Source organism: Gasterosteus aculeatus, chromosome 1 (genome assembly GCF_964276395.1).
Source record: "Gasterosteus aculeatus chromosome 1, fGasAcu3.hap1.1, whole genome shotgun sequence".
NCBI classification, from domain to species: domain Eukaryota; kingdom Metazoa; phylum Chordata; class Actinopteri; order Perciformes; family Gasterosteidae; genus Gasterosteus; species Gasterosteus aculeatus.
This window is the reverse complement of record NC_135688.1, coordinates 14,689,403-14,703,553: the sequence shown is the minus strand read 5'-3', so window position 1 is coordinate 14,703,553 and position 14,151 is coordinate 14,689,403. Positions and strand designations below refer to the sequence as shown.

The window sequence follows — 14,151 nt, the reverse complement described above, 5'->3', positions numbered from 1 at the left end:
GCGGAATCTTCGCAAGCCAAACCCCTTTGCACCAGAAAGACTCCATCCCGCGGTCGGTTCCTGAGAGTTCGGCTCATTTGCATAACCCCGCCCCCCTCGGTCCATATGCTGCCGGGACCCGTAACTCCTCCCACCGGCCCCCTGACCAATGCTGCGCGTAAGCCCCGCCCCTAATCTCCTCCTTTCCCCTTCGCCTGCTGCTGCTCGCTGTCCCCTTCTTTCTCCCAGACGGACCCTGCCCTTCTCCCTTCCGTCGGCCGGTCTGAGCGTTCTGTGGCGGAGGACAGAGACTCTTGACAATGGGAAGCTCCCTCAGCGGCCTGCGAGGCTGACACCCCACGTCCCCCGTGCCCCCCCCCCCGCCCCGCGCCGCGGCCCGGTATCTACGTGAGTACAACCTGCCCGTTCTCTACTACCGCATCTTTGTTTGTGCCGTCACGTGGAGCCCTGAATAATACAGCCCAGTGACTGGGATGAGGTGAAGATTAAATAATTGATCATCCTAGCATGTGGTCAATTTCACGCCCGCTCTGTATGTATTCATTTGACATATACAAAAACGTGGAGTAGAAGCGTTGTGTTTTGAGCCTCCTGAGAGAGCAACTGTTGCACTTGAAACCGTGCTCCCTTGATTCCTCCTCGCTTCCTCAACCAGCCCACACGCTTCTCCATTTTAGCTCCCAGGCTGCAGCCCGCCGGCTCTGTAGCAGGTGGGCATCTGCGCTGCACTCTGCATGCGTGCTCTTTTGTTTCGAGGATTAGCGATGCATCCGTGCTCTGGTTCTGAATATGTATGAGTGGGTTTGGGGGGGGGGGGGGGGACATGTGAATCAGCGTGTTGTTTGCTTGTGTCACCCTGCCAGTGCTCGTGTTGCATTGTGCTGCAGCAACAAGCCAATGCATCATTGTCAAACCTCCTTGGACTGTGAGCAGATGGCTCAGTGGTTCCTTTTTGGTTAGGCCTTTTGTTCTGGAGTCCAGGGTGTTTTTAGTGTGAAACTCTCTTTAGATGCCTGGTGAGTGCAGCTGACGAGGCAGTTTGGCTGGTCGTGCTGTGTTGTCTGTCTGCACTGGGTCACAGGGAGGCTGCAGACTGTCCTGGGTGCTGTGCCTGAGGGCAGATGCTCAGCAGGGGTTACTTGTCTCTCTCGGGACATCAGGGGTTTTCAAGTTCGTATGAGTGCACTTGGGAGACGCAGATTATGAGCAATGTTTTTCATTTTTGTACAATTTTGCTACTGGAATGGCAGCTATGTTGTCTCCACCACTACACTCTGAATTGTTTCAATAAGTCTTTGTAAATATTAACATTTTAAGCAATTGTAGGCGGACAGGAACAGGGCAGTTGGAGCATTTAGCAATGACTATGTAGAACCTCTGAATGCATAAATGTTGAAATGAAAATGTAGTTTGGCCCTATTATTATTGTCGCAATGAAATCATTTTTGTGTTTTCAAGACTGGGATCTAACCAAATGATAAATGGAATGATGGTTCATTCCAGTCATTGGTTTAGAAACTCGATTTCCAGGTTTTATTGTGCTCATTAAAATAAGCATAGTAAACGCCTGGGGCAGTACCTGTTTCAAAGGCTACTCTCTCTAAACCCACGCGCTGAAATCAAATGGTACGAGCCCCAAATTACTGAAACAAAAAATGGGTTGTTTGACTCCGTTTTGAATTTCCAATTTTCCATCTCGTTAAATGTTCTTATGATTTATGACTTGTGACGATAGGGCCTGTAGAAAACCAAAGTTCCCTCGCAGTACAACAAAGACTGCCCTGAAGTGCAGTTATTAACTGTACTGTTTAATTTGGCATTGGCCTATGTGTGTAAAGAGAAATACGTTTTAAAAAAGTGAAATCCTGTAATACATTTCAAATCCCTTCCCCCAACAGATAATCAATGGGTCATATAGCTAATTCTCATGAAATGGATTTCCCGTCCACTGGTTGATGATGCACCACAAGTGCACCGTAACGTAACCTAGCGAAGAAGCATGCAGTCACATAACATGTGCGAGGCGTGGCGTCACCATGTAGCTCTGACTGCAGGTGGATGAGGGTCGCGGGGGGGGGAGGCTGCAGCACTAATTTGCACTGCATGTTGTGCCTGCTGACACGCTGCATGCCTGCTGCATTGTCTCTTGCCAGGCTTTGCGATGGTGGGCTCACTGGGAGGGACGCAGAGCTTTTTTGTGTCAGTGTTGATTAAGAGCTCTGCTGACTGCTGTACTTGACATGATGCGACCCCTCTCTGTCATGTCGGTTGGGGTCAGATCTCATCAATCTAATGTCCTCGAACAAAAGCACATGAAAGTCATCAGCTGCAACGTTGGTCTACTGAAGGATCCTTATTTTACTGTTTGTCTTTTTATATATATATTTTATATAATATTCAAACATATTTAATAATATTAAACCTATTTCTTCACTTCTGTACATTCCAAACCTGTTGGTGGTTTTTTAATTTTCGTCCATGTCTCCAGTTTTTTGTTTTTATTTTTAATGGAAGCACATTGAGAGGGGAAAAAAGGGAGTCGGATTCCTGTGTGTTTGCACAAGGTGTGCACACATACTTTGCCAATATACTTAAATTCTGCAGCACTGATGCAGTGACGTGTCCGGGGAGCTTGTTAGTTTGAGGAGCAGCGGTTTCTGTGCCGTGTGAGTAATGATTGATGAGTCATCGTAGAGCCAGGAACCCTCACTGGCCCCACAACACTCTCAAAACACAAACATGTACTTTCAGAAATTGGATTTTATAGATTTCTCAGGTTTACCTCGGCCGTGTGGTCTAAACAGTACAAAGGTTAGTTGGATTATTACTGCTTGGGAAACGAATTACCTTCCAGATGGGCATAAGGATCACACATTTCTGATTTGTTTTTTGATTTACTACCTATGGTGTATTAGAAATGTCATTTGTGGGTGATAATACATCCCTGCTGCTCATTTAAAATCACTGATACGAAACATGCTTGTGTTTATTTAACTGTCTTCTTTCACTTTCAGTCAAACGCAGGTACTTCTTTGTTACAATCTGCTCCCTTGATTGTTCAACAAAATATAATCCATCAAATTCATTAGATTTATAGCATAGTGAAGGCAGGAGAACAGATTTGGATGGAAACCTAACGGTCTAAATTTAACCACAATCTGGACAGCACATCATTGAGGGCCAACCAACACTTCCTATTTCAGGTTACTGAGACTTTTGTCTGTGTTTACCCGTCCAGCACGCAGCTGAATGCTAAAAAAAACAAAACTGTTTGAAGTTTGAAGCCTTTCCTGCTGGGACACAAATAGAAGACATCACAGGGAAATAATTAAAACAAGTGGTGAGAATAATCCATTCCAGGTACAGCAATTACAGTAACACGGGTGTAAAATGCGGCACGCAGTTTGAGGAAAAGGTGGTCGTCTCTTGCTCAAACAGCGGAAGAGGAAGCGCAGGGTTACTGCTTTGTGTGGCCCTCCAAGTGCAAACATCCTGCAGGCCTGAGTAGTCACCGTTAAGTTTGTTAACTTTCAGGGCAATCGTGTCACAACGATGGGATTGTAGTAAACATGTAACAAAAATACAAGCTTGTACAACATCATCAGTTTAAATATTTCATGGGTGAGGTTGCATGTGCTCATATTTGGCCTAATCGACCATTTTAGTTGAGACCACATCTTCAAGATCTTTGACCTGGAGACTTTGGTCACTTTTAATTTGTAGCCATGAAAGCCTTATAAAAAGCCCTCAATTGCAACATTTCTTTTTAGAACCACGTCCCAGTTAGCCAAGATGATCCAAATAATAACGATGGTCGGCCGAAAGCATTCGGCTTGGATCGGACTCTCTGGTCCGAGTTTACAACTAAAAGAAACAAGCACTTGATGGGAGCGGTGAAAAGCAGGGCACGAAATCTGAGCTGCTCGGCTGAGAGCAATGTTTTCTCTAAATGTGAGGTCGTGTTGCCGAAATGTAGTTAACCCATTCATATTAGAAGTCAAGGAGTTATTTGGCTCACAAACGGCTCACCTCAAGGAAAAAAAAAAAAAAAGAACTCCTCGTAGTCTGGTCCGTGGGCGAGAAATGGCTACTGCTCTGTGCTGCATTACCGATGGCAATAGAATATGAGTCACGCGTCAGGCCAGGTTTATGTGCAGTGGAATGAGGTGTTTGCTATTTGGGATTAGGATTTGAGTTGACTGGACGTGTTGGTGTCATCAGAGTCTGGGAGACGCTAATCCAGATGGCAGACGGGGCTTGACCCTGCAGGACGACGTTAAGCCACTTAACTGTGATGCAGGGTGAGAGTGGACAGGGACGCTGTGCAATGTAGAAAGCAACATTCACATTCGCTGGATTTTCTGCCTAACTAAAAAGGTGACCTCATAGGAAGTGCTGATCATGCAGTTCCTGTGACAACGCTTTGCTTCAAACATTACAGAGCACAGCTGATTTATGTTTCTGCACTCCTCTGCCATTATTACTGCACGTCTCAAAGCCATTTTGAATCCCACAATTGATGGATTATGCGGAACATTGTACTTTACAGGCTTGTATTATACTACACTATTGATATATTAGAGCCCATTCTCACCCCTGTATAAGAATGCATTGTTACATGTATTTAGGCTGCGATAGATAATGTATTTTAACAATCATTTGTTCGGTAATTCAATGCGTTTTGCGGTGGAGCGACTGTTTTTTAAGGGATCCACTTTCTGTGTTGAGGTGAGTGGGAGGAACTGAGCCAAGGAGGGCTGCTGAGAGAAGGACTGACGCGCAGGGAGGGAGGAAGGGAGGAAAGGAAGGGAAGGTGGGGGGGGGGGGGGGGGGGGGGGCTGTATGGTTGCAACTCTAAAGGGAGAATCTAGCCACCCGAACTGGGAGGAGCCTGAAGGCTTTGGCTTCACAAGCTTCCTCCTGATGTCACTGTTCAGCTGCTGCATTTCCGAGTCCATTTAAAGGGAGGGGAGGCCTTTTAGAGAGGAGACGGCAACGGGAGGCCGAGCGGCTGAAAGGCCTCGCAGAGCTCCGTGCTCCTCAGGCCCAGCCGTCACATAGGGAGGAGAACCCCAATCTGCAAGACTTCGGGGGGCTTGGATCGAGCCTGCTGATGCTGCTATGAGCGCATCTATGTGTTTTTTTGCGTGAGAGAGAAGAGTGAGGAGGACAATAGAAAGAAGGAAAAACCACGCGGGGAGGGGAAGAGCCGAGGGGTAGTGAGCTCTGAGCAGATCTGGAATGCCATTGTCAGATCTGCTCTGTGTTGCGGAGCGGGACAGCTGCCTCTGAGGCCTGCTTGCTCATGGGACACAGGCAACCCAATTCATTGTGAACCATACCCCACCCCCCATCTCTATATAGACATCAGTCTGTCAGACAGACAGGTGGCACCTGAACTCCAACCAACCAGACGTCAAGGAAATGCATTTTTAGGCAGTGACGTGTTGAAGCTTCCCCTTTCCTCTCGTTACTCGAAGAAAAGAGGCCTGTAGCTGTTATTGTGTGTCGGGTGATGTGCAGGCCTGATCAGCCTCATCCCAGGTCCCACTGAGGGAGCAGTTGGGGAGACGAAGCCGCGTTGTTGGAACGCTGGGAGATGAGATGAGAGATGAGGCGAGGCTGGAGGAGCGTACAGTCCCAGAGCTGTGACGCATGCAGAGTTAATGCTGGAGCTGACGTTCCTTTATAAGGAAAGGTTTGTGTGTATTTTTCTAGAATGAATTCGATATAGACCATGTCTTAACTTGGATGAATGGAGTGTATTCATTGTTAAATAAAGTGCAAACTACTCTCCTAGATTTGTTCTGTTTTTGTGTTGAATCCATATTGTTATCCACTTGATCGAGTTTCTGTTAAACTGGATCTTTTCTCAAAACTTACAAATAACAATATCATCAGTGACTGATATTGAATGATATTTCACAGTTACTGATAATGCGTTACGTTCTGATCCAAATCTGATCTGATTTTAGTTTATTTGCAGTGGAAACAGGTCAAACAGGGTGGTTCCCTTTCATTCAGCCACTCATATATTCGCGGGACAGTTTTCCACTTCATATAAACAACGTCTGGACACACTTTGTTTGTGAAGAGTTGTTTCAGATATTCTTTCCCGTGTTGTTGCGTTGTGCAGGAGAGGGCAGCTTGCGGCATTGAATCAGCCAACCAGAAGTTCTGCGATTTTCTTTGTGTTTTATGAAGCAACTGAGTATTTCTAGCGCTAAATGATTCTCGTCCACATGTAAGAACGTAATCAGGAGGATTGTTGCTCAATGGTCTTGCTAAATAAATAAAGGGAATAACATCTGTGCGTGGCAGTCTCTCCAGGACAGCCGCCGTTTCTACGGAGCGATACGTTTGACTGTAATTCAACATGACGGTGGTACACACCCTCAGTCTGACACCACTCCTTGAATTTTTATGGAAGCCCTCTACTTTTATATTCCATCTATCTGTAAAGAAATCTAGTGGAAGTGGAGGCACGGTGCAATGTGCACTGCAGGACGATGCGCGGCTGACATTTTTAGCGACAACTGAAGCAGAAATGAAGTGAAAACTACTAAGATGATGGCGCGCGTTCTACAATGTTGTGTCTCAGTCGTCTGACAGAAGGGGTTTGGAAGACGGTTTGTGGAGGGGAAAAAAATGAAACCGAGAAGCCATGATGGTTTCTGATTCTGTACCACTGAATTGGGAAAAGAATACATTGTAATGTCACAATACGAACAAGCTAACTACCTAACTAGGCCAAAGGTTGGGCTGAACTTAACTGAACCTGAAATACAGATTGATGCCGTTTTACAAGCAGCAATTATTGACTAAATCAAAACGGTGTGTTTTTGCTGTTCATGTAATCCCTCATGCGCTCATGTAAAATGTGACAGATGTGCAGCATGTCATCGGCCCACTCGGATAATCTGTACCTGACCCAGTGATATAACTTCATGTAACAGAAGCCACCATCTGAACAGAACACCCACAGGCTCTGGGATTCAACAATAGAAATGTTTACAAAAATATTTGTTACCTGCATATTTGACACACGCATGTATTTCTCTATGTAGCATCGCTGTAAACACAAACACTTTGGCTCCTGAACCGCATCAATGTCACTGAGATTTTGCCCCCCGGTGTTGATTATCACATGTTCATTTTTCTCCAATTCAGTAACTTCATACGTCTTTCATTTTTAAAGGGAAACAACCTCTGACTGACACGTTGTTTGTGAAAGAATCATACGCTCATCTTACCAAACCCGGTTTAATAAGGGAGGGAGTGCATGAGATACCATCAGGCTTTGGACGAGGTCTCGTTGTGTTAACGGCACTGTGACTCATTTCTTCCTTTGCTCATGAGGGAGGGTTAAGCAAAAATGTTCCCTCGAGGCTTTCATGACCTTTCTGTCCTTTCTCCCCTCCCTGTGTGTGCAGTTCAAGCGGCCTCTGTGTCCCCTCTGAATGTCCCTCACTATGGCGAAGCGTGAGACCGGCAGCACCAGCCCCGTGGTCAGGCAGATAGACAAGCAGTTCCTGGTCTGCAGCATTTGCTTGGATCACTATCACAACCCCAAGGTCCTGCCCTGCCTGCACACCTTCTGTGAGAAGTAAGCCCCGATCCAACCCGTCAAACGTCCTTCCTTTGCACACCCCCTTTCATTCAATGCATTTAAATAGTGCGGTGAGATTAACATGGCAGTGGAAAGATAAACAGTAAAACAATGAGAGAGAATGGAGGAGAAACGCAGTATGTAATGAAATTCTTGAGCCATAACGTATTTTAAAAGCAATATTTTAACATTACATTTGGAACAATGTGTAATGACCCAAAATCCCACCGCTCATGCCAAATATTTTCTCATCTTCAGTGCTTCTGCGTGATGTGAGGCATCAATCACTTAGCGTGGCCACAATAAAACAGACTGCATTCTTTTAAAGAGCAGCTTTGTTGGCAGCGAGCCATCATTTCCACAACTCTGTCGCTCCCACTCGTGACACGTCGTGCAGTTATTTTAAGAATTTGTTGTTCTCCGTCGTACACGGGCCAAACTGTTTGGACCAGAGTCGTATTGTCCTCCTCAGCAAGTCTAAGAAAACCTGTTTTGCTTCTTGTCTCTCCGCAGATGCCTTCAGAACTACATCCCCCCGCAGTCATTGACGCTGTCCTGTCCAGTATGCAGACAGACCTCTATCTTGCCAGAGAAGGGTGTGGCAGCCCTGCAGAACAATTTCTTCATCACAAACCTAATGGAGGTGTTACAGCGAGACCCAGAGTGCAGCCGACCCGAGGCCTGTAATGTTCTGGAGTCGGCCAGCGCAGCTACGGCCTGTCAGCCGCTCTCTTGCCCCAACCACGAGGGCAAGGTAAGCACACGGACGGTGTTGCACAGCGTCTTTTTTGAATTTGTAAGCATGTTTACTCGTAGAAATACATAGGATGTTCCATTGACTTGTGCGCCACTGCACCATCTGCAGGTGATGGAGTTTTACTGCGAGTCATGCGAAACCGCCATGTGTCTGGAGTGTACAGAAGGAGAACACAGGGAACACGTGACGGTTCCGCTGAGGGACGTGCTGGAACAGCACAAGTCGGCGCTGAAAAACCAGTTGGATGCTGTGCGCAACAGGTTGGGTTTGATTGTATTTGGAAGATCTTTGGCAGTTTGAAAATGGTCATTTGAAAGTTTAATTGTACGTCTGTCTCCTTTGCATTCGTCTGGCAGACTACCTCAGCTGACTGCTGCAATCGAGCTGGTGAACGAGATCTCCAAGCAGCTTACAGAGCGGAAAAACGAGGCAGTGACTGAGATCAGTAGCACTTTCGACGAGCTGGAGAAGGCTCTGCACCAACGCAAGACCGCTCTGATCACCGAGGTTGAGAACATCTGCAGCACTAAGCAGAAGGTCTGAGATAATTCCGATTTTATATATATATATATGTATATACATATATATGTTCTGGGTACAAATTCCACTGACTGTCGGCCTTTTTGTCTTCTGACATTCGTAGGTTCTCCAAGCCCAGCTGACCTCTCTGCTTCAGGGCAAAGAGAACATTCAAAGCAGCTGTAATTTCACAGAGCAGGCCCTGAGCCATGGCAGCGCCACCGAGGTCCTGTTGGTCCAGAAGCAGATGGGTGAGCGGGTCAGCGCGCTGGCACGCCACACCTTTCCTGAGCATCCCCACGAAAACGGACACCTGGAATGCCAGGTGGAGACCGATGGACTGAGGCGCTCCATTCAGAACCTGGGCGTCCTGATCACGACCGGGACTGTAGGCCACACCAGCGTCGCCACCGGCGAAGGTCTGCGGCACACGCTGGTCGGCCAGCACACCACTGTCACAGTCACCACGAAGGACAAGGACGGGGAGCTGGTGAAGACCGGCAACGCCGCTCTGAGGGCGGAGATCGTCTCTGCCGACGGAGTGTGCACCGAAGCGGAGGTGGTGGACAACAAGAACGGCACCTACGAGGTCGGTTACACCATGCGCTCCGAGGGAGAATTCACCTTCTCCCTGCTGCTGTACGAGCAACCGGTGAGGGGGAGTCCGTTCCGACTGCGCGCCGTCAAGCCGTCAGACGTCCTGCAGTCGCCAGACGACGTGAAGAGGAGAGTGAAATCTCCGAGCGGAGGAGGAGGTCACGTTAGACAGAAAGCTGTGCGCAGACCCTCCAGCATGTACAGCACCACCAAGAAAAAGGAAAACCCCATCGAGGATGAGCTGATCTACAGAGTGGGTGGGTGAAGAGCCGCTTAATTCTGGTAACTGCTGCTCTGTGCTGTTTTTTCGCCGGAGTTCTTTCTCTAGATCAGCGATTGCCAAAGTGTGTGCCGCGGCCCATCAGTGGGCCGCGAAGGTACTGCAGGTGGGCCGCGAGAGGTCATTTACAATAAATAAATAAAATGTTTTTAATTTTCAATTTTGAAAAGTTTGAAATTAATATAAAATGATGTCAAATGGGGCGCCCTCTCGTAGTATTAAAGGAAATATATATGAGCTCCGGAGAAAATGGTATACAAAACATACATTGTCGGTTAATCATCCCTAGTTTATGTTTTGATCAGAGTTGAGATTAAAGGTTTGGGTGGGCCGCAAAAGATTTTCAGATTTCAGATTGGGCCGCGGCATTCTTGAGTTTGGGAACCGCTGCTCTAGATGATTAGATAATTAGATTAGATAATTAGTCCCTGATGATGTTTAATATATAAAATGTCCAACAGAAGCTAAACATTTTAAGAGATCAGAGAACCAATGTGTGCATTTCTTTTACACGCATATTGCTGATGCGGCCTGATGTCTTGTTGATGCAATAGGAACAAGAGGGCGAGATAAAGGAGAGTTCACTAACCTACAAGGCATCTCCACCTCCAGTAATGGACGGATTGTTGTGGCAGACAGCAACAACCAGTGTATACAGGTCAGTGTCATTCTCTTGGTGTGAAATATAAATGTAGGGAATTATGTAGCTTTTTCCAAATTTATGTAAATTATTTTTCTTTTTTTGTAGGTATTCTCAAATGATGGCCTGTTTAAGATGCGGTTTGGGGTCAGAGGTCGTTCCCCTGGGCAGTTGCAGAGGCCCACCGGGGTCACGGTGGACGTGAATGGCGACATAATTGTTGCTGATTACGATAACCGATGGATCAGCATCTTCTCCTCCGATGGCAAGTTCAAGGTAAGTGATCTTAACCAAGAAGAATGTTTTTACTGCACAAATTCAGAACGTTCCTTTGAATTACTACGGCGTCCCTCTGTTTGCCACAGAGCAAAATCGGAGCAGGGAGACTGATGGGGCCCAAAGGTGTGGCCGTGGATAAGAATGGACATATCATCACGGTAGATAATAAGGCCTGCTGTGTCTTCATCTTCCAATCAAACGGGAAGCTGGTGACAAAGTTTGGAGCCAGAGGAACATCAGACAGACACTTTGCAGGTACCGTGTTATGCTTGGCACAAGTACCTATGATCATTTAATTAACAGTGTCTCTTACAGTAAGACTGGATACGCAACATGTTTTATGGCATGAGGTTGGGCCACATTTACAGATTTTATTCATCATCAATGCTTTACAGAAATGTAAATTTGTACATATCTGATTTATTAAGTGACCTCAATGTTTCTTTGTAACTGGAATCCCTTGTGTATATAACTTCAGTTGTTGATATTTCAGTATTTCAGTGAAAACCCTTTTTTCAATTGAATATCTCTCATGGACCCTTTCTTTTCTTTTAGAAAAAAGTGGTGCAAACATTGCACTGGAACAAAAGCTCAGTAAATCTGGCCCTGTTTTCAGTAAGTAACTAATTCAATGTGAATATGAACTACAAATAAATGTTCTTTTTATATGTTAATGCTTCAGCTCTGTCAAGTCTCCCGTATTGTCTCCCGTTAACTCTCAAAGTACCTCTGTGTCCTGGTCCCAAAATACTGTGGCACTTCTTCTCAAATGTTGTAAAGATGACAATGATTCATCTTTTCTCATCTCCTCTGCTGCTTCCAGGTCCTCACTTTGTGGCCGTAAATAACAAAAATGAAATTGTGGTAACAGACTTTCATAACCATTCAGTAAAGGTATGGCGTACATTCTTTATTGTTGTAAACCTGCATTGGAAGTATTGTGGATAAACGTCTTGTTGTAAAAATATCAGACAGACTCTCACCCCATTTTTTTTTTTCTTTTAAATTTAGTAATCTAAATAAGTTGCTAGGTTACTTATAAATAACCATGGCTGCCATTTTTTTGCGCATGAAACAATTGAAATAGACAAGCACGCATTTAATAATGACTCGGTTTCAAACAAATGTCAGAAAAAATAACATAATTTAATAATTTTAGCAATATGCCCTTTAGCTTGTTTAACATATGTGCTTTATGTGGAACTGTTTTTCCATTCTCTTCCCTGTTAAATCTCTTCTGCAGGTGTACAACGCAGATGGGGAGTTCCTCTTTAAATTCGGCTCCCACGGAGAAGGGAACGGCCAGTTCAATGCTCCCACAGGCGTTGCTGTGGATGCCAACGGAAATATCATTGTTGCTGACTGGGGCAACAGTCGTATCCAGGTTAGCTTGAGAAAACTACAACATGTCGAATGCAGCGAGCAAACTCGTAAGTCTCTCACCTTCCCATCCCTCTGTACTGTGTGACAAACCAGGTGTTCGACAGCTCCGGGTCCTTCCTGTCCTATATCAACACATCGGCGGACCCACTGTACGGCCCTCAGGGGCTGGCCCTCACATCTGATGGGCATGTGGCGGTGGCGGACTCTGGGAACCACTGCTTCAAAGTCTACCGCTACCTGCAGTAGACCGCCGCCTCGGCCACTGCAAGCACTGACAACGACCCCACCAATGTTCTCCACCGGGTGCGAACTAATTAGTTTAACCCCCGTTTGATGTGTATTGAAGGTTGTTTGTAAAGTTGGATAATGTAGCATCCTTCAGACAAGTAATGGAATTCAAGCTATGGACAGCTTTTGTCCAAAGGCATTTTTTGTGCATTGTACGCTGTTGATGGTATTATTCAACCACATTTTCTGTGAGACCGGACAGGGTAGGATATAGGTTGAAGTATTTAAAGAGCCATAACTTGTCCAAATGCATGAAGTTTTATTTTATCTTAATGACTAGGCAATGACACAGTGTACTTATCGGTTGCTTTTCTCACAAACTAGTTAATGCTTGCAGTGAAATGAACAGCGCTTCTCCAGCAATGAAATGTACAATTTCTCAGTTATTGACATCTCCCATAAACAAAAGTCATCACCATCTGTGCATTGATTTGCTGTATGTACTGTATATACATAAATGTATATTGTGTATATTAGATCACGCCCTATGTATGTGCTATGATTTTAAAACACAGCCTTTTGGCTATTCAGAGAGCAGCAGTTTAGGTTTTCAGGATGTTAAGCCGCTGTTTAAAAGTGTTTTTTGAAGAGTGTCATATTTATTGCTAATGTAAGCAGCACAATAATCTTTTTTGTTAATATATGTTGTTTTAAAAGGAAAAAAATAAAGACAAAAACATAATTTAAATTTAAATTTTTTTATACACTAGCACAGCATTTACAAATTATTTTTCTAAATTGATGTGCTTTTTTTCTTTAGAGGTTCGCATCTTAAAACAGAATTCAGTGCCCCAACCCCAACCACCAAAAGGAAAATGTTGATCAGTGTTTGTGCACTCCGGCAGCTCTTTCTCAAAGCCATAAACCCATCTTTGTTTGGGATGTTTTACAAAAAGGTTTTCTATTTAACGTTTATGGCTGAGGAAATGTGCTCATAGCTTTTGATAATTAAAGAGCTTTATTCAACAGTTATAAACCAGAATGAAGACTTTTCTCAGGAACTACATCCAAATTCGATTAGCACCTCAATGGAACAATTTGACACGTTCTTTTTTTTTTTTTCATGTATCCGCTTTCAATGGTGTGAGAAAATTGTTAATTTGTGAAAATAAGTCTAAAATCTAAAACCATGAAATTGACCCAGAGGGCATATGAATTCTGTTTTACAGTGTTTTCTCTTCTTTTTGGCCTTTACATACAGTAGGAAAAAGTTTGATACATATTTGATAGTTCATTAGATGACATTTGTCAGCAAACTCTTTTCTGCCTGAGAATCCACTCAAATATGATACTGTTGTTTGATAACGTTATTTCTGAGTTTCTGCCTGCGCGACATCAAGCCATGAGCGACTGAAGAAGCTGCGTCGGCAGGGCGGAGGCCGCTCTCGCGCCCCCCTTGTGTTCGTTCTTCGTAACGTCCAAAGGAAAGCGAGTGCCGCAGCAAAAGTGTGAGAAAAGGGCGACTTCCTGGTTTGCACTGTGCTCTACACCCAAACTCCCAACATTCACCTCCCTGAGGCAGTGATGTCCCGATCAACAGGATGTGACCCGACTCACCCGTTGAGTCAGCCAGGATGCTCTAGTTCTTCATGCACCTGATCTGTTGTTTGACTTGTTGCCAAACGGAATGCCAGACATCTCTAGAGAGACAAAGGCTCACCTTTGGTCTCTGAAGCATTTTACACTGCGCTCTGTCTCACCAATACACATTTGGATTTCTCTATGGATATGCACTGGTAATAAAAGCACATGGTTTACTGAACTGTTTATCTAGTTTTTATGCTGGATTTGCACTGAGG

General features: G+C 45.1%; 1 protein-coding gene across 1 annotated transcript; it reads left to right on the top strand.

Annotated features, from left to right (window-relative positions):
* The first annotated feature begins 163 nt into the window (after positions 1-163).
* LOC120817607 (tripartite motif-containing protein 3) lies at positions 164-14,114 on the top strand. The gene is made up of 13 exons (XM_040173991.2): positions 164-387; positions 7,434-7,606; positions 8,123-8,363; positions 8,475-8,626; positions 8,723-8,903; positions 9,010-9,739; positions 10,317-10,420; positions 10,511-10,678; positions 10,768-10,936; positions 11,237-11,296; positions 11,505-11,575; positions 11,925-12,065; positions 12,158-14,114. The coding sequence occupies exons 2-13, from the start codon at positions 7,461-7,463 to the stop codon at positions 12,308-12,310; spliced, it is 2,316 nt and encodes a 771-aa protein (XP_040029925.2). The 5' UTR covers positions 164-387; positions 7,434-7,460; the 3' UTR covers positions 12,311-14,114.
* The last annotated feature ends 37 nt before the right edge of the window (positions 14,115-14,151 follow it).